The sequence below is a fragment of the Cuculus canorus genome, chromosome 3 (genome assembly GCF_017976375.1).
Source record: "Cuculus canorus isolate bCucCan1 chromosome 3, bCucCan1.pri, whole genome shotgun sequence".
Classification (NCBI taxonomy): Eukaryota; Metazoa; Chordata; class Aves; order Cuculiformes; family Cuculidae; genus Cuculus; species Cuculus canorus.
In genome coordinates, this window is record NC_071403.1 from 29,592,515 (window position 1) to 29,618,830 (window position 26,316).

General features: G+C 40.3%; 1 protein-coding gene across 3 annotated transcripts in view; it reads left to right on the forward strand.

Moving 5' to 3' along the window:
• Nucleotides 1–24,732, forward strand: part of LIN28B (lin-28 homolog B) — a 97,026-nt gene extending 72,294 nt beyond the window's left edge. For all 3 annotated transcript variants that reach the window (XM_054063838.1, XM_054063839.1, XM_054063840.1), the window contains one exon: nucleotides 19,650–24,732. In XM_054063838.1, coding sequence (XP_053919813.1) covers nucleotides 19,650–20,019 — 370 coding nt within the window. In that variant the 3' untranslated portion in view covers nucleotides 20,020–24,732. The remainder of the gene's footprint in view (nucleotides 1–19,649) is intronic.
• The last annotated feature ends 1,584 nt before the right edge of the window (nucleotides 24,733–26,316 follow it).

Here is a 26,316-nt window from a genome sequence, read left to right on the forward strand (position 1 = left end):
TGAGAAGGCTCAGGTGTCCCGGGATGGTCCCCCTTGAGAGAGCTTGCTGTAAAAAGACAGGTGCTTGTAAGATCCCTCTCTTGGTATTTCAGACAGGCAGCACTCGTGGCAGTACCCACAGGCTGAGACTACTGAGACAGTGTGGCCAGGAGAGTTCTCCTGAGGATGCTGTAATAGATGCAGCCCTCGAGACCTGTTTGGCAGAGTGTGCCAATAGCTTAATTCTGCAGATGCTGCAGTCTCTTTCTACAGAGGAAATGAGCCTCTCTGGAGAAAGATGAAGGTGGGGAATGTACAGAGATGATCTTGGCCCAGCCTTAGGCCGTAACTTTTCTTGGGGCAATTCAAGGCAGATTCATTAAGATTTAGGGGTTAGCTTTAGATTTCTTGTGTCGATAATGATGTTCTTAAACATGCAGTAATTGTGTAGGTTAAGTTATTGTTGATGCAGGCATTGAACATACTGAGATCTTTTTTTTCCTTTGTATGTACTTGTAAATCATATGCTGAATATGAAGAGTATAAACTTCCAGTGGCTGTCTCTGTATCTCATGCCTTTGTCCTTTAATACCTAGCCAGGTCTAGAGTCTCTTCCTCATCACATGCTGACATCCCCAGGGGACACGCATCTGGTCCAGGCTTACCAAAACTCTCTCCAACAATTGCCCCAGAATTATTCAGCCAAAGACTCAGACAGCTGTGCTTGACAGTATAATTAAGGTTTTTTTCTGTGGCTGACAAATGATGCTTTTCAGGCTGTTCTTGTTAGGGAGGCGCTATTAAGTTGAAAATACTGTAAATTTTAGAAAGCTGTACTGAAGTAGTTTTAAATATAAAGCATATGAGTTTTTATAGTTGTTGATATTTCTGTCCTGTGCTGGTCAAGCTGAAAAAATGGGAATTTCACAGGTACTGGACAGCATTAACAGACTGACTCCCCATTCATTTTTTTTTTTCCTGTAGAGGAACTATGACTTTAAAAGAAATGGATGCTGCCCCTGGCTTTGTGAGCCAGGTCTCTGCTGGAGTGCAGTTGCACATTACCAGGGGCCATCCAGCTGCACTCCCCCTGCACCCACAGCCAGCGCTGTGGTCTGCTCCCCACAGGGTCACTGGTACTGATCTGATCCTGCGGAGAGCCAGGGAGCATGACTGAGAGAAACTAGTCCTGAAAAAAAAAAAGGCACCAAGGAGCAAACAGATAGGGTGATGGCAGAGCAGGAGACGCCTCTTGGAAACAGCTCAGCTTTTGAAGGCTTTATCTGGAGTATAAAGCCCTACTGGCAGCTTGGCATGGAACATGTTGTGCTCTTTACTTGGCATAGCAGACAAGTTCCTCACAACACGGTGGTGGCTTTGTGGACCTTGTAGTAGGAACAAATGGAAAAATCTGCTCTCATTGGTGGCAGAGGGGGATTTAAGAGCCTCAGAAGTTCACTGGAGGAAAGCATCAGGAACACAGAACCCAGCAGGGAGTTGGGTTTAGCTTCCAAAGGCCAGAGGTGTAAATAGGCATCAGCAAGACCTTGGAGAGAGGTTTGGGGAGCGTCTCAGGCAAGGCCTTTTCTATTCAAGCTTCCCCTGTCAGACTGCTACACAGGTCTAACATACCAGACCTCACTGCGCACCAGTTCCCTGCAAGAACAATGGTATACCTTGTGGTTTTCCTGGCCAGCAAAAGAAAGCAGGGTGGGAAAAGAAAATCCTACCTATTTTGGATGCTTTGGTGCCACTGCACCATTAACTTTTCTATTAAACTGTACTGTACTGAGAAGTCAGGGACTGACTGGGAGGGTGAGCAGCATTCCTCAGCTCTATGCCTGACATCCGTGTTGGGCTGAAGAGCAACCTTTAAAAGCTGCAGTGATCAGATTTAATTCACTATTAACATCTAGTTTGGCATTTTAGTATGGCAGAGCACGCATATGCAGTGGTCGTTTCTCAAATCCCTTCCTACCTGTCAGCAGCTGCTCCTCAAAACTTGCCAACTGTGAGCGGTAGGCTTGGGGGAGTGCAGCGTGCGGTGGAATCACAGCTCTTCCTTCCACACCAGCTTCCTCTAAGCAATCTGTTTAATATTTTTCTGCTTCTGTTGCATTAGTTTGAACTGCTGGGAATGATGTGAAGACAGTTGGAGAAAACTAGCATTTCTTACTGTAGTGTTGCATAAATCATATTAGCTTAAGTGTGTTACAGTTTTAGAGCTTTACTTTCAAGTGTAAATATACTAAAGTGATAGCCTGCCTTCTTTGTGACAAGGAAAAAATTATAAATTTCACACACAGTAGTAAGAGCCATATTCTTTCCGTCTAATTTTGCTATATGCATCGATTGTAGAGCTTTTGTGTGTGGTGCACAAGAAGTTAATGTTTCAGGTTTCTGAATGACAGTTCTTTGAAGAAAATTTTCTTACTGAATGGAGAGAAAGGATTATATTAAATCAGCATTTAAAGCTAGTAGTACTGTAATGCTGAAAAGTACATGAGTGTCAGTAACCTTGTGAAACTCGGTGATAATCCATTCAACCTTGTGTTTTCCAGGCTTCGAAAAAAGGAAAGCCTATATTCCCTGATACTGCCAGGCAGGCATATTTTCCTAATCTTTGCTAGGAATCAGTGAGCTTTCAAACCATTCATAAATACTCATCAAGTATACAAGTACGTTATATAATATGCTGGTTGAGAGAGCAAACTAGTTTTATTATGAATCTTTCAGTTACCCTCAGTTGCCAGGAAAATGAAACCTTCAAAAAAACCCCACACTTCATTTTTACAAAATAATTTATTATAAAGCTCTACAGTGATATGAATGTTACTCAGAGTTTCTTTTGTACAAAGAGTGTGGTGTTGGCAACTAAAGTCCTGATTTATTGATGACTTCCCTTTCTATATGACAGCTTAAGGTTTTCTTGTTGAAATTATCATCACAGGAAAGTTACCAGCTGAACTAATTAATTCTACAAGACTTCATAGGAAAAATAATTTTACAGCTGTTTTTTCTAACTGATAGACGTAATTTTAACTTTGGTGGCAAGAGGACAGGGTAAGGTGTGGAAATGCAGACAGCTGCCTCTGAAAGAAACAAAGCTTCAAGGAAGCTTAACATGCTGAAATCAATGGGGACATATAATCTCCATGGTTATTAACAGCTTTTGCTTTGGAATATGGACTTAAGGCTAAAGACTGCTCATGAAAGAAGGACATAAAAACTGCTGGCGATGCAACTGAGCCTGTCCCATCTCAAAATATATATGACAGCTTTGCATTCTACTGATAGAGGAGACCTGGAAAAATTAGAAATAAGTGAGCGAAGTGCAATGTTAGTTTATCAGAAGCAAATTGTGCCTTACCTTTATTATGTATTTTACCTAGCATTTGTATTTTGTTAACTAGATTATTTTCTTAAATGATGGAAATACACTAAAGGTAATCTAGCTTTGGAAAATGATTTGTTAAAGCGTGCAAGGGAAAGCTGTCTGTTAAAATAAGGTTTACCGTATGAACCCTGAAATGGGTAAAACAACTGATACCAAGAGCTTCACTTCTTTTTGAACCTGCCATGCTCCTCTGTGATTTATGAGTTGAAATTAGAAATGTTTTTAACAACGTAATGAGTATAAAACTGCTGTGCTTGTGCAGTGTTCCTACTGAGCCACCTGGTAGCATCCAGGCAGTCTTTAAGGAAAACTACATTAAAGAAATATTCAAGTTAAAAATAACTTTCCTAAATTTCACCCTGCTATTTACATAAAAGATAAAGGGGTGAGCAACAGGATCTAAACTGCTCTTCTTGTTGTGGGGATAAAGTAGAGGTTACCGAGCCCTGCCTTTCTTGCCAATGTGTCTTCCTTGTGGTTCCCTGGTTCATTGGTCTTTCTCTCTAGCAGCCAGCAATGGTTACCCCAAAGCTTTTATGTCAGTTTATAGGAACCCCAGGAAGGAGTTTGGCTGGCATTTTTGTGCCTTTGGGGAGCATGGAGCAGCTTTCTAGTGGTGTCTAGAGCATCTTGAGCAAGCAAATGAAAAGATTCCCTACTCCAGTTTACATCAGGCTCAACACTGCTGAGCTTCAGGTGCCTCCTAGCTCCTCTTCCAAAGGCACACAGGCCATCTGGGAAGGGCAGGAATATATTTCAGCGAGTCGTGTGTCTCCTACACCAGATGAGGCACTGACCTGAAGATCTGGTAGAGGATTTCTGTCCTTTCTCTGCCTGTGTAGTGCAAAAGCAGGTCACTTTGAACAGGTTAGGGAATTTCTTCTAAACTATCAATTAGGGTTTCTCAGCCCTTTTAATAACCTAATCAGCCCCAGTGTTGTAAAAGCCCCTGTATAGTTTCTGTAACGACAGATAATTGTCTGCAGTATCCCTCTAACATCATTTGCAGGTTATGCTAACTGTATTGTCTTCAGGAGCCAATATGTCAAAAGTTCTCTGCAAAGATACAGGCACAGTATTTGGTGCTTGATGGTGCAATTCAGTCATTCTGTCTGCGATCTCCGTTTTGTGAGGTGCAGTTTGCTTTGTTGATAGCAGGCCTGTTGGGGAGGAAGGGCTGGAGGGATGGCTTCATGCTTTTCTCATCCCATCCAGAACAGCATACACCACCGCTGGAGTAAACAGAGAGAACAGTACTCCCCTCTCTCAGCCACTGACGCCTTCTAGTATCTCACACCACAGCTGGAAGCCTGCAGCCAGCTGTAGTTTTGTGGTTTTTTCATTACCTCTTCTACATTGTGTGTTGCAGCTTTTCATCAGCAAATGTCTGACATTGCCGCATCGTGGCACAGGCATTGCAAGATGTTATCTTCTGCATCACAAGCGCTGTACAGATGGGTGTTGACATGTAACAATTTGCAAGCTTCCCCTTATTTCTCAGACTGAGGAGTCTGCTGTGGGCTATCTTTACTCAGAATTCCTCTGGCTTCTGTTTACATCTGAAAGGCACAAAAGGGGTCAAGTCAGGGCAATGATCAGTTACAAAAATTATGCAGGCACAGGTTTCCTGGGTTTGGTAGGAAAGAAATTACAACCTGACTGTTGATGAAGTCAGTGATGATTATTCGTGTGATTGAGAACTGCTGGGGCAGGGTCTGGCGCTGCAAGGGAGGGAGAATCTGAGACTTTTTGATGAATATTTGGGATAATGAACCTGAGGTAATGTATGATGTGCTACATAGGACAGAGTTAGGGTTTGGTTTCACTAAAGAACTGACCGATCAGGATTTTTGAAAGGGCAGGGGGAGAATGGGGGAGTAGAATGGGCCTGCTGCTGCTAACAACCATTAAAAAAATACAAATCCAGCTGCTCTCAGAGCAGAGCTTGATCCTTTCAGTGCCTTTAACAGCACGGTATATATTCAGAGGAGGGGAATTCATGAGGCCCTGTGGACCTACACCATGGCATTACACAAAAATGCAAACCCGAACAATGGGTGGCCTCAGCCGTTCCATCTGGCTCGCCATTAACAAGGTTAAAGTAAAGTGGGTTTCCTTGGCTGTGTCACACATAATTTACACTTCAGATGCTTCAACTTATGAGCTGAACTGGAGGGAGCACCACTCTAAACACACGTGGCAAGGGTCTCCTAACAGGTGTGGTAAACAGGTTTGGTACTGATGCTCTTTGGAAGATATACAATTGTAATATCATTTAGATAATTTGTAGACTGTTTGGAAGGTGCAAATATTTTTGCTAAGTCATTTACCAAAAAAAAAAAAATTCCTGTCAACAAATTAGAATTACAGTCAAATACAGTTTACTCAAATTTTAAGGACATTATAATCTTAGTGGTTGGCTTCAGCTCATAGCAGAAAGTATTAGAGATATTAATACTGGTTACCACCAGCATTTCTTGTATGGTAACCTGAAAACTCCAATCCACTTTTAAGCTAAAAGGGATATTGATACATGGAAATGTATTCTGTTGTAAAGCATTTTGCCTTCAGAGCCACCAAAGTACTTTACTAATAGCATCCTTTACCATGGCAAACAGTGACTTTTAAAAAACATTTTAGCTGTAGAGAGCCAATGGTACATCAACAGCTATGTTGGCCTGTTAATTTCTATGCCATTGAGTGTAATAAAGCTTTTGAATTGTCATAGCATTTTGCAGAAATCATACTATTTGCCTCAGCTTTGAAGTGCTTCAAGGGGACCCAACTGTCCTATAGGCTGTCCCATTCTTGAATAAATATTCAGTATTCATGGAATGGATATCAGAGTTAATAATTCAGTTGTCAAGCTGTTTTATGATCAAGCATTTGAGCAGTTAACTCTGTGGTAAAGATCTAAGTTAATTTCCAGAGAGGAAATGCATCTGTTGCTGCTTCTGTGGAGGTGCTCAAGGCAATCCACAGAGCAGGGAGTGTTGCACTGAACAACAAATACAAGAAACCTCGTTGTCTTGTGTGCCTTCGTCCCCAAATCATGAGTTCATTAACAGAGTAGAAATTCATACTGCTTTTGAAGTCTAACAATTAAACTTGTGTACTGTAAAACCAGCAGACATTGTTGACTAACAGTTCATCCTAGTGACATCGGTAATCTTGCATAGGAAGGCCCTGAACCAGTATCCTGCCACACCAAGCTTCCTCCTTGGTGAGCTGTGCAGTACCTCTGTGACAGGGCACACTTCTTGACCATGCTGCTGAAAGGTTGGCTTCAGCCTCACCAGCATTGAACAGCCCTACAGTTCCTTCATGCCTTCCAAGGTTTGCCAGCAGATGAGCCAGTACCACTGATGCTGAACGGTGTCCGCCTCAGCTTCATGCCATTAATGGAGGGAGCAATGTGGATGGGCCTGTGCTTGTTTAATCCTCCCTCCTCTGTTGCCCAGCTCTCTGAAGCATCTTCATGGCCTTTCTGTGCTGCCCTTTCATATCTTGTATGAAGACAGGAATATCCTTACACATTAAAATTTAGTTTCTGACTTTGTGCAGCAGTCCTGTAATCATAACCATAATTACTGCAAGATGCCATTTGACAGGCATGTCAGAGTTGCCAGGCTCTGTGCTGTGTGTGTGCTGTGACCAGGGGTATGTCCCGGGCACAGGGTGTGGTGCCACACTGTGGTTCCTCTGGCAAAATTGTTTGAGGATGATGGGAATCTCACTGCTTAATCTACTCCCTTCTGCCTCCTGCCAGTGTTTATCACACCTGCAGTTGTGCCAATGCAATGATTTATGATTTTGCCTGGAAACTGTGATGTGAACCAAGCTAAACAAACACTTCAAACTGAAAAAAGTAAATGAATTAACTGAAAACTTTTGCTGTTGAGAACTTGCTAGCAGTTTTAATTACTGCAGGGATCATTCGCAGGAATTTTTGAAAGCAGATCATATGGGTTTGGAAGTATTCTTGAAAAGAAGTCTGTTTACTGAGTCATTATCTTCCATTAATTTTCACATTATCAGGGAACAGCTATGAATGAAATGCAAAGTAGTTCAGCTGGAGTCCTGGTCACCGTTTAAGGTTCTGGATGGATTGCAGCACTTGAGCAGGATCTCTGGCATTTCCCTGCGTTTTGCCTGGCACAGTATACTGTTGCTGGCTTGTTTCGCAGTACGGAGTGTGAAAACAGAAGGGCACCCCAGGAGCTGTCACTGATGCTGCCAGGACAGCAAGCGGCAGTGGCACTCGCTGTGCAAAGCTTTGTGGGAAACTGGGATGAAAGCTAAGTGTAGTAGTTTGTTGAAGACATTCTGGTTCAGACTTTTGCACCCTGTAGAAAGTGTGTTTTTTCCACATCTGATTTTCATTTTTGTGCTTCCTGCCAACAGGGAATAAAAAAAGACGTGTGTATTTGTGCAAATCCAATTAAGCTCCTGATAGCCCTTATTTTCCATGTAATGTTGGGGTTGTAGGTATAAGTGAAATGATTTTTCACAGCTTTCCTATGACTTTTCATCCTAATAGTTGGACAGTAGCAAAATAACTGTAATGAAGATGACAAACTCAAAATCAGGTATTTTTATGCGATTCCTACTCTAGTTCAGTGAATGCCCATTAATTTGTGGCCTGATCACCATGTGGTTGTACTGTTGTACCATAACTTTTTTTTCTTGCTTTATCAGATATAATCCCAAGGGGCACAGACTCAGATCCTTGCTTGCCTCTGAAGTCAGTGAGGCTTAGGCATTTAAATACCTGTAAACATTTGATTATACACGACAGGGTCACACAAGCTGCCTGTGACAGAGAAAGAAGGTGATGCTATGCTCTCCACAACCAGCTTCTGAGTCTAGGAAGGATAAGACTTTTCATGAAGGTTACTTGTGGGCTGTGCTTGAGGTCCAGACTCCTGGGTGGGAGACACAGTCTCCTTCCACTCTGTGGTTATTTGAAATTTGGTATTTCTGGGTATTTTGGGTATTTAGAATTAGAAGATTTGTAAGGAAGAGAGCTAAAGGGATCTTGATTTAGGAACAAGGCTTTCTAGCCTTCCAGGTTTTCAGGAGTGAGCGTGGTTTCTTAACAGTTTATTCCTGAAAGAATCGAGGAATAGCATGGGAAGTCCTAGACTTCAGGTCACATCCATTGTCCTCTACAGTTAAAACTGTTCAGGCATTACTATTTTCAACCACAAAGAAGGTTGAAAATAGACATCCATTGGGATTTCTACTGGGCAGCCAGCAACTCAGTACCCTAGCTTACAGCTGAGCCCCACAAAATTCTCAGATTGGCTCCTGAGCCCTCCCTTTCACCTGCAGGGCTCAAATCAGTGAGCACACTTCAACCTACACAAAAGGTCCCTGTAGGTTCACCACACACCTCGCTCAGTGTGAAAGACATATTTGGATGCAAGTCTTCCCTCGTCAGGAGGTTGCTGTGATCTCCAAATAGTAATTTTTCAGCCTTTTGAAGAAGGATTAGTAGATTATAGGTAAAAGACAGGGGCTTCTCATCTTCACTTTCTGGGGACAGTCGTCACTCACCATTTCCACGATTACACCCACTGGTGGAAGCAGCACCACGAGGTGTGGGGGCAGGAGGCTCTGCCTGAAGAGGGCAGGCAGCAAAGGAGCCTCTGGGCCATACAGGGTGACGAGTTCAGCTACAAAGAGTACAGCAGCTCCTAAGACTGATGTTGCAGTTTTTACAGTGATGCAGCCATAACTACTGCTGACAGCCAATACATATGTTATTGCACAGATTGAGGATTGTGGTACCCGTACACCATCTCTCAGGAGTAGCTGTAAGGAAGGTTTCAAACAAATGGAGGATGCAGACTAGGTGGTGGGGGCCCTACTCCAGCCTGGTGCTGAGCAGCTGGGCTCCCTTGCTCTGCCAGCAAGCTCCCTGCTCCGTCTACTCAGTGATGGGCATTTATCCAGAATGGAAGAAAAAGTAGATCCAGTTCTCTGACCAGCTGCGAGTTCAAATCTACTGCCCCAGCTGCTTCCAGTTTTAATGTACGGTTTTCCTGTCAGTAGCAAATGCTACTGATAACTGGAAGGTGGTTTGGTTTAGAGTATAGGTGAATTGTTTAAGGCAAGACACGATGCTGGCTTTAATCTCTGTTCTGGTTTGTGACTGCTTTCAAAGTTGTAAATTCAAGGCTTCCATAATTGGAGTTGTGGTTTGGGTATGAATTTCTGATCTAAACTATAGATTGGCTGTGCTCAGCTTAGTGAGCATATTCGTTGTGTTTTTCTTTGGCCAGTGCACTCAGTGTCTGACCTGTAATTGCTGTCCACTTGCATTGATCACGACTGGGTTGCCCTTATCTGAATTGTTCTTTTCTTTCGGACTTTTATTTTAAGTCTAGGGTTCCCATTTTGTCTAAATCTCCTGATTTCATCCTGAGTTCATCAGTCATGGCAGGAAAATTGATCCTTAAACAAGATAGGCCTATAGACATCCTTACTTTTGAAATCATTCGGTGATTTTTTTCTTAACCTTAAGGGTTAAGTATAAATGAGCAAAAGAATCAAACATATCCCTCCTCTATCTTGGCCATAATTCTTAGTTTTCTATTTTTCAACTTCATGATTCATGCTGCGTTATGCTTTAAATTGTTACATCAACTGGCAAACACAGATTTACTGGTGAAACTGAGAGGCTTCAGCCTGCATTGCCTCACAGCTTGTATCAGTCTGACCTCTACAACCAACCTTGGCTACTGCAATGTGACTTTTCAGTATTCACACACAGTGGGGAATTCTTTTCTCAGTTACACTGTTAAAGTTAACAGAAAATAAGTTCAGTGAAATAATCAGAATTACTCTGGATTTATACCCATGGGACCGAGAGCAGAATTAAGACCATTAAGTTGCTCTTTTAAAAAAAGTTTTATTAACCTCATTGTTACCATTTTACTGGAGTGATACCTATTAATCTATATAATCACAACCAAAACGGATAAAGTGGTCTAGTTTATTACATGTAATTAAATGCTTTCAGTTATGTTTCATTAGTCTTAGCTGTACACAGAATTAACAGAATTTAGAGAAAGAAGTATGAAACTCAAACCTATGCATAAGATTCCCCATCCTGAGGAATGTTAAGAAAAAGAAAACACTAAATTTTGAAGTAACAATATTGGTTTTATGGGCACAAATGTGGGGGGGGGTTATGTACGCAATTATAGAGAAAATTAACAATGAAGATAAATCTGGTGGTGAGGTGGGGTGAATAGTAGAAAATGGCATTATTTCACCTTTAATTCTCAGGAATTAGGCAGTATAGGACAACAGAACTGTCTGCCTTATGTGGGAATTAAAAGCTTTAACATATGAGAGTTAATCTTGATGCAGCTGAAATAATCTTCGTGATTTATTGTTGCTTCTGCATTTTGATTTTAAAAGTTGCACAATTTTTTTTCTTTAGGATGATGAAAGCTATTTAAAAATGTATCATAAAAAATGCTGAACACAACCATTTAGTAATAACATCAGTAGATGGAGCTAGTTTGTTTTGAGATAGCTTCAAGAGGCACCATTTGGAAATGTTACTTAGGAACCGATTGTTTTGCTTTTTCAGTCAGTGCATTACAGTGATACAGATTTCCCTTACCGGTGGAATGTGGCTATAGAACATCTGAATGGCTTAATTCTTCTTGTTGGTATTGAACATGTGTACTTATAGGTGCCATTTCGACAAAAACGAGCCACCATGTTTGATGTCCTTTCGTTATACAGTTGGGAGAGAAAGCAGTTGAGTGATTTCGTGTGACAAGACTTACTTCATCAATTCCATGAAGGAACTCCTACAGAGATAGCTGGCTTAGTCTCCTCATAGTGTCTCAGACAGTAACCATCCCCTTATTTCTAAAGAATGAAATGAAAGTGGGAATTGCTGGTTAAATCCTGCCATCCTTAACACATAATGAAGCCTCTATTCATGCAAGTCATCTAATTCAGTGAATGGAATAGGAGAATCCAGTTCAAGACAAGGATTTAAGTTAGTCCATACTCCTGTCACCAGGTATTTGTGATGATACCTTTGTGCATGATACCTAATTATGAGGGATACCTAAAGTCATGTGACTAAACTGTCATGAACTTCCAGAGCAGACTCCCTTTTCTTCCTCTACCACTACTAGCTTCAGTGCTCCAACCTACTGCCAGGATGCCATTCGCCTGCTGTTGTGAGGAGTCCTTGTTAGTTGTCTTTGTTGCTAATGCTAGTGATAAAATAAAAAACAACAGAGAAATGGCAATTTTTAACTGCTGATTCCCACTTACCTACTACCCTTTTATCTCATCCGTAGATTAGCTGATCAGTGGGTGTGGAAACCCTGGAACTGGCTCTGCTGAGAGGCAGATAAGGTCAGGCATGCCTCCTAGCTCATGAACAGCATCTCACTGATCCAAAAAGAGTTGAGCTGGTTTTATGTAGTGTGCATCCTTATCCACATAGCCAGGAGGCTCAAGCCACCTCTGTGAAGACTCCTCATTTTACTGAACCAGGCTGCTGTAAAGAGGGGCACCCTGTGGTGGAAGTGGTTTCAGACTCAGCTAGCCAAAGTCTACTTCATTCTGGCCACCCCCAGTCCTGCTCAGTGCTGCACCCCAGCTAACTTTGGCAGTGGGCCCCCAATGTGAGTATGCACAGCAGAGATTACCCAGAGCAAATCTCCAACATCAACTAGTGACAATACGTACTGTTCTTAAAAGTGCTGCATACAGAATTGTTTTAATTAGTTTCTGTAGGAGTAATGAAAAAAAAAGATTTTAAGGCTTGCAAGGGAAATTTGAGCTTGAGAATATTTGTGTGTGTGGTTTTGCAACACAAAAAGCTTAACAGTAGTAGACTTACTTGAAATCATGATTTAGCATTTCATGTTTGAAATGCATGATGTATGGCTGTTTAGAACATAATTTACTTAAACCGTTACTGATCTTTTATCTACTTTATCTGGGTAGGTGAAAGCCATTAAAATATTCACATTCTTTCCAAACTATATTGTTACTATCGAGCAAAAATACCTTTTGTGTTATTTAGAAAAAGAGACGTCGCTTTGTAAATTGTTATTTCAGGGTTTCTTAACTCTCAATATAAAGAAAACCCTTTTGTTGTAACAAATGAAAGTACATCCAAAGCATTCCTTCGTGAGGATGCATTTCAGAAGGATGTTTATGTGATCATTTGAAAAATCATTTTCCTCCATGTAGGTAAAGAGGACTGAGTGGCTAACTGAGATAAGGATTCATGAAAAGGAAGAAAGAACGGAAACAACATCGTTGAGGTTACTTTTTAAGAGCTGTGTCCGTGTAGTCCTTTCCTTTTTTTTTTTTCTGTGGAGAAAAAGACTGCAATTTGTGCATTTTAAATTGCCTTTCTGTTTCATTGTTATTCTCGGTTCTCAAAAAAAAAAATTTAAAATCTGCCTTGCAGTAAAATTGTATTAGCAGATTTTAAACAAATTCATTTCCTCCCAAACTTAAGCTAAATTGTATCCCGACTGGCCTGGTTTATCAGGCAAATGCCCACGTTGTTTGTCAGCTTCTTTGTTTGGAGGGGGAGGGGAAGGGGAAGCCCAAGCCCAGGCAACAAAAGACTGTAACCTATTGATATTACTTCTGCATTACACTGGAGGAAATAGATTGATTTAGAACTAACCACAGAAAACTAGTTTACAATGGAGCATTTTTATTTATTTATTTGTAACAAGAGTAAACATCATCGATATTTGACCCTGTGTTATTGGAAGCCTTGCAAACAGTGGGTTTGTGTCACTTGTCGTGGCTGTCTGGAAGATGAAAGGAGGAAAGCTTAAAAAAAATGGAGGGTCTTTCTTTTTCTCATGAAATTGGAAGTCTCCAATTTGTGATACGTTATCATGTGTTGTTGGATTTGGAAGAGAAATAGATAGGTGAGCATTTTTATTTTACTTCATGTTTATTTCTTTAGGAGGTTTTATTTTTTTTTTTTTTTTAAGAAGATGATATTTGTGTTAATCTCAAAAAGCTAGTAAAGCACAGGAAATTTGCAAACTGAATTTTACTGAAGAACAACAGCCTGCAATTAACTTTCCCGGCATGCTGCCTCTGCACAGTATTTTACATGAATGAGGGGTTCAGGGTAGCAAATACAAGATCAGCACAAATCTAATTGTGGCCCTGATGTGCTGCTTTCTGAACTGATAATGCACCATTTTCCAACTTAGGTAGCTAAAAATAAATACAGTTTCAAAATGAAACTTTTTTTTTTCTTTTTTTACATGGATTAAAATGAGAGTGCTAGTGGGATTTTCTGTCTTAGTGTGACACTGCTTGCTGGACACACCGTAAATGCTCTGATGGAGATGCTAAATACTCCATTCTCTAGTTTATTGAGCAAGATAATTTCACTTTACCTTAAGGGGTTTTTTTTTTTCAGTATTCAGTAGTTTGAATCCTAAATCCTAATACCGTATTAGATCATTTCAAAGTCACCTGTATTCTCTCCTGCATTCAACTACTCCTTATGAACTAAAGGTTAATAAAGAAAATGGCTTAAACTCCAGCAGTGTGAATGTAAGAAGAAACATTCCAGCAATTTCCTTCTTGGAGGGCACTGGCAGAGCATGTAGGTTTGATGCATCTTGTGTATGTCTCGCTGACTCGCTGGTGAGTTTTCATCCTTTAAAAACAAAAAAGCAGGGCCACATTTCTCTGCATGAATTCCCCGCTGGGTGTGGGGAGTGGGGCAGCTATGGAGCGCAGCTCAGCAGCGCAGCTGTGCACGGCTACCTCCTGTGCCCCGTGACTTTTTAAAAAACATAGGCTGACTTTATTTCCCTGTGAGGTTTAACGCTGCTTAAAAGGTTCAGGGCGGAAGTGATGAGGGGGAGAAATCTCCTGAAACAGTGCCTGCAAGGGAATCCCCCAATAAAAGCAGCAGAAGGGGAAGTGAAATGCCAGGGGAGCTGGTGCCCAGCGCAGGGCTGCTAGCAGGTGCTGGCTGCTGTGGGGGCTCCTGCAGGTCCCCACTGCTTCTCATGCCTCCCCTGCCATGCGCTGCTGCTGCCACTGCTCCTCTTGCTCCTGCTCTCCTGCTGCTCCTGCAGCTTGTTGCCTTGGCAGCCAACCAAACTTTTTATTGTCCAGGGACATTTGCCTGTTTTTAAGTTGCAAAGACTGCAGCCTCGTATTTAGTTTCAGCATTTCTTGCTCTAAAAGGGTGAGGTCTGCATGTGCTGTCTGTTTTAGGACATGAGGGTAATGCCCTGTTTCAAAAGAATATTCAAACCAGTTTTTCACTTCTAAGTGTAGACTTCTCATCAAGAAGAGTTTTCATATTATACCTGCATTTAAATGTAAGTGATTAGTCCTTTTATAGTACAGTAACACACAAGAGGTGCCCATGTAGCAGCAATCACCTGCGAGTCTGTCAGTCTTTGGAGTGCTGCTGTGATAGATTTGATGTCTTGAGTTTGGTTACTGGAACATTTAAGTAATCTATCTCAAAGACGATTTGAGATAAGTAGATCCTCAATAGTCCAGAAGCCTCTTTCAGTACTGTGGAACTGTTGGAGGTGTTTCTCACTTGTCCCACGTGGTGCCTGAGCAAGCACAGGCCTTCCTGAACTTTTTTAAGTGTCCACATCCAACAGCCAGCAGTGTCCCCTTGTACCACCCCACACCCAAATTTCAAGACAAGTCACTGAAGCCTTTTAAAAGTAAAGTATCTTAGTTCTAAGATCCATATTCTGGATAGTTTAATGTTCTCTTAAAGCAGGATGGAAGCAGTCTGCTGTGTGTTCTGCCTGCAAGAACTGGTCGTTTTTTACCTATGTTGTGAAAATAATTACTGGAAAAGGCAGCACATTTAGGTACAATCTTAAGCATGTCCTTTATGCTTTAATTGCTTAGTTGGCATTCAGTGTATTGTAAAAACATCTCACTTGCATATGCTGTTAGAATACCATGCCATTTTTCAAAGCATTTATTTGCATTGCTAGATGGAGCATTGTTAGCCAAGGTGCAGCTTTGTGTTGTCTGATAGCATTCAAAAAGGAAAAACAAAAGACAAGTTGATGTTTGGAATATCCTGGTGAACTATTTTAGTCTTCCTCTGACTGTAGCCCCTTTCTTCCCTTTGCTATCCGTGTTAGATATTAACCTCTCCCCTACCCCTGCCCCCCAAGAAAAAGTCAGTCATCAGGGTAATTTTAAAGCTTTTTCTGTCAACAAATAATAGTGTAGAGGCACACAAATTATTCTGTAATTGTCATATATGTTGGATTATCATCTAAATCATATTATAAAGCAGAATGAGAAACAAGCAGTTGTGCTTACCCTCCTTACTGCTTAGTTCAGCTGAGCTGTTATTGTGGCAAACATATTTGCAAAACAGGACTATTAGAATTGTAAAAGGGATAGGGCTAGGGTGTGCTTCCTAAGTAGGAGCTGACTGCTGGGACAAGGAAAAAGGCTGAAAGCTAGAGAGCGTTTTATTCTGCATTTGTGTTTCGTGTGAAATTGGGTACTTCTAATGCATTTCAGTCATCAGCTTACTGCAATTGATGCAACATAGTTTATGTCCAAATCGCAAGTTTTTTGCTTGTTCACTGTTCCTTTAGTATGTATCGTTCTGTACAACCACAAATCTACAGTCAAGAATAATTTATAGTTGTTTTTTAAGCTTGCTATATGCTCTCTTCCTTCTTCATTAGTAGGTATTAATGTTAGTTTTCTTGAGAATATTGAAATACAATACTAGACAAGATCCTCAAGGGGTTCCTTCATTAAAATGTTCAACTTTTAAATATAAAAAAAATCATCCTTATTTACCTTCCAGTCAGTGCTGTAGTGAAGAGAGGATTCCCCATTAGGATAATTGCTATCTCTTTTTTCTTTTTGTATTTTCTTCTTCAGCCTGAAGCTACCTAGTAAATCATGGGAGCCTACTGTGAGAAAGACAGTCCTGTTTTAACAAATGCTTCTTGCTGTTGCTTTTTTATAAGGGTTACTTCTGCTATAATTGCACTTTAAAGGGCTTTTTGTGGTTTATTCAGCTCATGATGTAATTTACATATGAACTTTTATGTAGTGTTTAAGCTAGCATACATTATTCCCATGGTGTTTCTGAAGTGAAGAAATACTCGGTGTGGTGGTACTAATCCAGAATTTCTGAGAACATACTCGAATGAGAATTTGCTGATTTTCTTAGCAGGAGCTTGTATATTGTCCTATATAGTTATGTGTGTAGAGATGTGGATGTATAAGCTTGTGTGTGCATATCGTATGCTATTAGGCTTCATGATGTTGTAATGTAAGTACAGCAAGTAGGATCAAAGACTTGAAGTATTTTAGACAGAAGGCTTAATACCATACTCTGATGTGCATGGATGATGCCATGTGGTATCATTTGCGAGCTGTGAGGTGGCTGACCATCTCCATTTTGGTGCAAATTCCTCGAGAGAGAAGGCATTTCAGAGCACGGTGTGATCTGTTCTGGTAGGAGTGATTGACAAGGAATGAATAAATAATTAAAAGAGCTGAATAAATACCACCCTCCTGTTTAAGTCCAGGCACACCCTGGCTGGCATATATATTCTAATGCAACACTTCAGCCAGATGCTTGAGTTGATTGGAAATAAAAAACATTCCTGAAAAGCCAAATTATAGCTGAATCACAACTGCTTCTGATAGAATTTTCTTTTATGGTATCATTTTAATGGTAATTTGAATGAATGTAGGGAATTACAATATTTTGCAAGTAGGATGTATTGATAAATATATATGCAAAAGGTGACAGAGGCCTCTTGAGTGGAAGCAGGGGCCCTGACAGCAGATTCTCGGTCAATTGGTGAGGTGAAATGGTTCACTGAATTGGATAACACAGTGCATACCATAGTGACTGATTAAATTGATTTGTCCATAGCTACTGCCTACCCTGCTACTGAGGCCCTTTAATCTATTTTCAAACATTTTTTCTTTTTTAAACCACTCTAAATACATGTGATATAATGGGAAAGAAGCAAGTGCAAATGCATTCACTGCTATAGAAGTCTGTATTCTGAATTAAGATAAAATGCACAATTTCCAGAATGTCTGCACAGTCCCATGTTATACTGTATTATACTAAGCCCAGGAACAAATACATTGCTAGAAACCGATGAAGAAGAAAAGAAACATGTTTTAATATAACCCAATTTATAATAAATACCACATTTGTGACTTCTTAAATGTATTTATTGGAGGGAAAGTAAAACACTTTTTGTCTTTATTTTGGATTTTTATTGTTGTTGTTATTTTGTTTTTTTGATTGCAAGTTTTACTTCCTTATTATTTTACCCAGAAGGTGTTCAGAAAGCTTGTTGGGGAAACATAGCTGAATGCCAGTTAAGAAGACCCAAGGCTACTGTTAATTGAGGATCACTAATTTGAAAATATCAGCAATGATTTGGGAAAAAGTAGTGAGGTGGATACTGTTTAAAAATGTAAAACATTAAGAAAATGGGGGGGGTGTGTGGTGAAGCTTGATGTTTTGGTCTTAGATCCAGGACACTTGTATTTTACAATGTATTTAATATGTCCTTGCTAGAGAAATCAATACTAAATGACAATGGGGCTTGTACATATTGTTTTCTTCTTGATTCAAGGGAAGCTTTATATTGTGGTTTTTCAAGGGTTATTCTGTAGTAAATGCAGAGAGACTTAGTCTAAGTTTAGTCTTCAAATTCCACTGAAAAATCACTGAAAACTTCGGTGCAGTGGTGACATAAACATGGAACCAGTACACCTAAAATATGTTATTGCAGTTGTCATAGAAGTACAGAGTTCAGTGTAATGGCTTTGGTTTCTTGTTTCTTATTCAATTTTAGGGAAGAAATGACAATTTAATTACAACCTTTTCTGAAAGGATAATGAAGTTCTGTTCATCATTTAACTTCTCTAAATTATAGGTCAGTCTTGTAGGACATGACAGCATGCTATGGGCGACTTATGCTGGTTTCTCTTTTGTCTGTTAAAATATGGTTAGTGTCTTGCTAATAGTGAAGAACAGATATGAAGAGGGAGGTGCCAAGGGGTTGTTTCCCGGAGTAGATTTGTAAATGTTACCTGCCATGTTGCAATCTTTTTAAAAATGATGCAGGATTTATCAATAGCTTTCCTTTTAAAGGTAAAGTAAATTCTTTAGGTGAGACCCCAGCTATACATACAGCTTTGCATGGACTAAACTTCTTGGTTTTGCATAGACTAGTAGTGACCACTAAATACTAGCTGAAAATGGTGCCTTGTTACTTTCCAGGAATCTGAAAAATTAAAATATTACTATACAGGCTTTATCTAGACACGTTGTGCTGTTTTCTACATTTAATTAGTTCTAGTTACAGTCTTAATTAATCCTTCAGTTTCCTCCACCATGTCTAAGTATTTGTGCATTTGTTTTTTAAATTAATTGATGGTTAAGGCAAAGCAAAAAAATATATTGGTTTAGTGTTAATTATAACGAATTAGATGTCTATGCATTCAGTGCAAGTCTTATGAAACAAAGAAACAAACCATAGAAAAATAGCCAAAATAAAAGCTCAGCAGTGAACATGACTGGCACAGGGTCGCCATACCAAAGGCGTATAATTATGCCTTTGTATCACATGTTAGAATAATGGAATTCACGGACTGGCATTCCTGGCATGTGGATTCCGTAAGGAATTGCTGGAGTCCCCTACCTAACAAGGTCAATGGAAGAGTGTTTGGTGGATTTTAGCCATTTTTGAGTACTGGGGAGACTGCCTTGCCAGTGTGGTGTAGAGGAGACACTGTGTCCCTGGGGAGCCGCATCCGTTTGAAGGTGGCATCTGGGTCACCACCGCGTGCATGCGGTTTGAGAATTTCGAGGGAAAACAAACAAACCCTGATTTATTACTCTTGCCAAGGCTTTATTTATTTTCTTTCGAATCGAAATCGTAAATGCCATTAGGACTGGGCTACATCTGAGGCTGAACATCTCCTCTCTGCGCTGTAGTGCAGGGGATGCCTGACTGTCTGGTGCCCTCTAGTGGGACCGGCGCCCGCTCCCGAGCACACAGTGGGGTTTGCGGCAAAGGGGCACCTTCCAAATGATGTATAAAGCAAAATTTGATTGCCTGCTCCAGTGGGTATCGGTGCAGAAGCCCCCGCTCTGTCCACGTGCATGCCCACACTGAGCTCACCCATCAAAAATCTTACTGTTTGACGCTGCTTCTTATAACTGTCTGTGTCTCTTTGGTTTTAGATGCTACAACTGTGGCGGTCTCGACCACCACGCTAAAGAATGTAGTCTACCTCCGCAGCCAAAGAAGTGCCATTACTGTCAGAGCATCATGCACATGGTGGCTAACTGCCCCCATAAAACTGTCTCGCAGCAGCCCACTAGTTCTCAGGGAAGACACGAAGCTGAGCCGCAGCCTTCCACTTCTGCTTTCCCGAGAGAAGGGGGAGGAACGCATGGCTACTCATCTCCATCATACTCTCAGGAGGGCAGGTTGGAGATCTCAGATCATGCGGGCAGGTCACCACAGGAAGCTTCATCAAGTAAGTTGTCTGTGTCACCCGAAGAACCGAGCAGAAAAGGGCCTTCTGTTCAGAAAAGGAAAAAAACTTAAAACATTTGTCATAACTTTCAATTTTCTTTATCCTCTTGGGATGTCTACCTCATGCAAGTACAGGGGAAATAATTTCATTATCAGTACCTGACCTGGAATTTTAACTACTGTTGAGGAACTGTGAATTTTTTTTCTTTGACAGACAAATCACTCCAAGCAAAGTACATTTGAGCAGGGTGCATTATGTTTTACCTTCTGTAAGTGTGTATGAGTGTGCATACGCATGTGTGTATGTGTACATATCTATAAATATATATTTTTTCCATCAGACCACTCTCGAGCTCCCACAAGACATTACTGTGAAACAATAGGCACAGTATCCACATATGTTCCTGAACTCATTCCTAGAACCTATTTCCAAACATGTTTAAAAAAAAGAAACAAACAAGAAAACCAAGAAATCTCCTTCAAAACCAAACCAGACCTGAAAAACAACACAGAGAAGTGAGATCCAAGACTGTTACTTCTCTTGTGAACCAAAGGATACTTTCATATTTAAAAGCTGCCGTATGGTACTAAATAGATACTAAGACATCCCCCATGCCATCAATTTGAGTTATTTTCTTTCTCATCTCCACAAAGTATCAAACCCCCTTCCCTCCCTGTGTGCCCATGCAGGGCAGTGTCATGGCTTGGCATGGCTCTCATTGCCCCCATCCTTTGTTGGTGTGGAGTTTAAAGCTCCAGAAAAGACAATGAATGTGTAGCTTCTGTGCTGGTTTCTCAAAATGTTTTGTTAAATTAATATGGTTGTAATTGTAATTATAGGTGACTGTTATGTAGGGGAGAATGTATAAGTTGTTACCAAACAGACCCTTTTTGAGTGGAATCAGGATACTATCCTGTTTAACCCTTTCAATTCTGTGAACATTTAGGGGACCTTTGTGGCAGTAGCAGCAGCAGCAGCAACTTCTCTTGGTCCCACATAGTGCCCCTCAATTTGAAGAGTCTTCTGTCTTATTTTCTGTTGAAATGCAATTGAGACAACTCCCTAGTGATTTTTGTTGTTGATGTCCATTTTGGTTTTGAAAGAAAACAAAATGCAAAGCTAATGAGATCCTGGGATATATACTTTAAGAATAAAGGTAGATTAGTACTTGGGGTTGCTCAGCCAGCCTCCCTTGCAGATGGTAAAAGCATACGTACAGCCAAGAACAACAGGTGTCTGCTGCAGACAAGCCTGAGTGAAGGAATCTGCAGGTTTGCCAGAAGCCATGGGTGTCATCTGCTTCATGTGAACTGGAGACTGTTGCTGACCAGCCTCAGTCCAGAGCGTGCTGGGACCACACACTTCTACATTAAGGAGGAGAAAGACTGGTGGCCTCAGAGTGAGACTCCCTGGGCTGCAGCCCTTGCTCAGGGTTAATAGAGTTGTAGCCTATCAAAACTTCAAGTCGCTTTCCGTTTGTAACTCCTGAATTACCAAGTCATACGTAAGATAACGTACTTTGACAAATCCCATTGCAGATGTAAGTTAATTAGAGAAACCTGTATAATCCTTAACGTTGGCAATAAACACAGGCTGTTAAAGCTTGAAAGAGTCAGGTAGGTTTAAGCTTGGATAATCAAACTAAAGAAACAGCCTGCGGGAAATGCTACAGCGATTAAGTCCTGTACAAAGTCCTACACATGGTACCTCCTTTGCAGCTGATTGTTACAACAGGTATGCAGCTGGTTTATTACGTGGCCTTCCCCTTCCCACTTGTCCTGCCAGATGAGACTTTTACTATTGCTGCTGCTGCTGCTTCAGTGAACAGGCAGTAATCAAATGCCTCAGTGAAGGGCACGATTTCAAGATAGCTATTTTGTGTGAATTCCTTGCCAGTGTTTGTGAGACTTTCAATGGTTTATACTGAAGTTCTCAGTATGCTAATGCAAAGCTTACCTTTGACGATATTGAATGTGATATACTTATAGAGAAGAACTTCCTTGCCTTACGTAAGGATAGTAAACTTATTTAAATTATGTAGACAAATCAAAGTGGCATTGCTTAACTTTCTAGCCGGTGTAAAAACCAGGTTAAACAGCAAAGATGCAAAACTTAGGTCACTTTGAAAATTTAAACCAAAGTTCCTTATAGAATAGGCAATTGTGGATTTGAAAACTGGTCATTCCCTGTTTATATGTAACAAGTTCAGAGCTGAGATAAGGAAGTATTTTTAACATGCAGATTGTAATTGGTGCTCTTTGAAATCATCGTGCGCACCAAAGTCAGACTGAACTCCTAAGAGCACATACCAAACCCTATCTTATTGTTGAAAGCTTAAGGTTTTATTTTTATATATTAGAATGTTATCACTATTACATAACATACTCAGGACAAAGAACTTTGCTCAGGGAATATACCATGTAATGTTTTTTCTTTACAGAGTAGTCTACAGACCTGCTTACTCAGAACAAACCAAATAGTCTTAGACCTTTGTATCTTTATATAAGTATTATGTACTGATATTAGTAACTACCTCTGAGTTGACATAGACCTACACTTCTGATAATCAGATCTCTGCGTTTTGTGTTATAAGTTCCTGTGAAATGAAAAAGTGGTGTTGTGTACTGGTTGCTTATATAAGCATTCGTGTCTTTACATTCACAGGGTCTGAGTTTTCAGAGAGGCTAGGCAACCACAGCTCCCACTGATTTCCCGTTGGAGTTACTGGTGCTTAGCTTTTCTAGAAGGGGAGGGATGGACGACAAGGGGTGGAGGGAAAAGAGAAGAAACACAAAAGCATCAAGCCCACTTTGTTTACATAGGTGACAATAAAATTATTATTCTGTTTACAGCAAAAGACTACCTCATATTTACTGCATGAACACACCTTTGTGCTGCTCTAGCCTTAAAGGTGGCTGTTGATCTATGGTACATAATTTTTATCTGTACTAAATAAGTAACTGATAGTTCACCGCTGCATACATTATGGCAAATACTTAAGATTAACCATTCGTTTGAAATTATGAGATGTTTCCAAACATTTCTTTAAGAGTTTTTGTTTTTCTGTCTAAAGGATTATGGGCACTGTTCATGAAAATAAATACATCTCCTAAAGAGACATGTACGTGCAGTGCAAGCTGCAGCAGGTACCTACTTAGCACTGGGCTGCCCTAGAAAAAAAATCTAGCTGTACTCCTTCAATAGCCTGTTCCAAATAAGCAAAGAACCCTTTAAAGGAAGAGGCACAGACTGAGTTTGGGATTCTTCCTTCATGTCTAAGGACAAAATTAATATTCTGCAGCATCGGCTCAGCCTAGATTTCCCCTATTCACCAGCCTGTCCTTGCCAGGATGCTTCACAATAAAACTCATTTGAGTAGAAATAGTTCAACTATCTGCTCAGACAGATGTATTTTTCTCCTAACAATACTGGAGATAAGGTTAAAACTGGAACAAGAATCTCCCTCCCTCCCATTCCCCAAAATACTTGATGTAGTCATAAGCGTTGTGAGGTGGTTTTTACTCTTGCCCCAAGAAGAGGTCATTGTATTTATTTACATGCCACAGAAGTTAGGCCATGAGGAAGGCTTGCATTTGGAGGAGGAGCCAGGTAACTTTTTGCTACAGTTGATGATTAATCTGGCGATACTGCTTTTAGCCAGCTTTCAGAGTGCCAAACACCACATTTGGATTCTACTTCTTCCCTCTGTAGGCCACCTTTTTCAGCCCAGTTTTACTTTGCATCAGTGTTATCCTTGAGTTCCTGCTCAGTCATACTTAGTTTTGTGAATAGCGCCCCATAAAAAGTGTTTATAGATCTTGTAACATTCTTTGTAAGAAGAGTTATTAAAAAAAACATGGGAAATCTCATTGAGTCTTAAAGTTAATTTAATTAATTTATCTGTAAGAAATGTTTATCATAAAAAATATATATGTATTTCCCTGCGCTAGATGTAAAAGTAATTGGAAAGATATGAACATCTGCAGATGCACTGATTCTTAATTTTTTTAGAAGTCTTAATGAGATTTGAGTATTGGTTTAGAAACAAGCAGAGCCTTGTTAAATGCATCAATCTTACTTTGCTTAGTATATCAACAGCCTCTTCTTTAAGATCGTTGGTTGTGTTACCCCTGTTACAACTGTTGACTGCTAACAAGAGGTCGATCTATGAACACACACTTCTTTTTTTATACTAAAGCGGAGCTGGGTATTACCAGCTTCGGCAGTGTTTTTATGAGAATGTTGAAAAGTACCAAGATATTTGCTACCATTGTCATTGAACCAAATGTAAGAGCAACCATCTTTACAAAGGGTAATGGTTTTTACTACCTCTTGGATTACTAAGTTAAGCGACAACTGGCTGACAAACATCACCAGACTGGCTTAAACTAGTATGTGTTGCTTGTGGTAATAATAACAGTAACCGTACTAGAGACCAAAGTGAACACTGATTTCTATTAAGTCATTAATACTGTGTCTTATCTAGTGTTTCTAAATTATCTTCTGTAGTGTAGATTACCTCATTGTCCATTTTGACTTGTATGTTGTTTACAAGGTGAAATAAAAGAAAAATCACTTGAATTTTAAGTTTTATGGAAAAGACAGGAAGATGAAGTTTTGAAAGTCATTTCACCTGTTTACACTCTTGAGGGACTAAAGCACTGATTGCCTTTCTGCATATCATGTATTTTATATTCTCATTTCATGCCTAATGTCTTTTTTTCCTGTCAGTCATGGATATTGTGAGGTTTAAAAGAATTACTTGATTAAAAATAAAACATATAACGTTGGCATTTACAGCGAGCCTTTGAGATTTTCTTTATTTGCATGATAAAAAACCACCGTACAGACACTGGGCAAACTTTTCATACGCTCCTATGTTCACTTGATTTTAGGATATTATCTTCAGAAAGGATAATTTTAGCTATATAAGCTGTTGTTAGGGGTAGGGAGAAATAAATGATTAATGCATACTTGGATCATACTAGCAATGCTGCTGAAATTGCACCCCAAACTGTATTCAGGTGTCAAACTGCAAGATTATAGGTTTTGGTACTTACTCACTGTGAAAGTACACAGGTCATTAAAGTCAGCAGACATTTGGGTTATTCTTTGCTAAATTTAAGTCTCATCCCATCTTTACTACTTCTTCCATAATCTGTAAGCTTGTACATATCTATTATGTGCTACTTAAAATAATTTGAAGAGTTGTTTTTTCTTTATTTTAAGAACTGAGTGCTGTAATCTACGTTTATGTAATTTAGAGATGGAGTTTCCAGGTAAAGTGTATTAGTGAATTAGATAGCGTTAGATCATCATTATTAAAATATTGAGGGTTTGTGTATGCTAGTGACAGTGCCTTTATTTCTATACAGGACTCTATATTAGGTGATTAATAGCAGAATTTAACAACCTCTGCTAAACACAAGGCAGAAAAGGTTATTTTTCCTATTTATACAAGCACCTGCATGAAGGGTTTCAATCTCTTTACTCCATCATATACTCTTCTCGTTGCATGATTTCTCTCCCCACCTCAATTCATGGCGGTAAAAAGAGTGAGCTATGAACATGTGTCCTGAATGCATGTCCCATTGCAGCCAGTCCTGTCCCCACCCCATTCCAAACCAGTAGCCAAATGGTTTCATCCCTTTCCTGGAAAGGGGAAGAGGCATCTCTGAAGCCCCTTGGCTAAGACTTCTTGGGTCAGTCATGAGGAGCAAGGCTTTCTTTAAAATGTCTTACAAGTGTGTGTGTTGAAGAACACAGCTCACACTGGGTTCTTGCACATTGTAGTGGCTCGCCTGACCCAGTGTTTTGGAGAATGGAGGGGACATCTTGGGCATGCCACCGTCCCACTTCTGCATAGCCCTGCAAAATGGCATGGGCATTTTCAAGGGCTTCTTACATCTGTGACACATCAGGGAGCTGTGAGCAGCTCTGCACATGCACAGATGTAAGAAGCCCTTGGATCAAGTTAAATGGGGAAACTTCCCCTCCTGTAGTGCCTAAGAGTGGCTGAAACCAAAGCGCCTGGAAGAGCAGCAACAACTAATTCTTCCCATATAGTCTTTGAAACATGCATACGTCCCTCCAAGAGTATCTAGGAGCCAGTGTTCATCATCCTTTCATCAGTTCTCCAGACAGTTAAGAACAATTTTCATGTTAAAGGCAGGAAGTCATGTCGTGTGTGCTAAGCAAAGACACATCATCGGAGTACCTAAGTCCAGTGCTGCAAGCAAAGCCTCCCCTTCCTAACCTTTCAGAGAAGAACTGCCACACAGCATAAACAACAACATTGATTCATGCCAATGAGAAGAACTACTTGGGTTGAAACTTTCTGATGAGTCAATAGAGTAACAAAAATCACA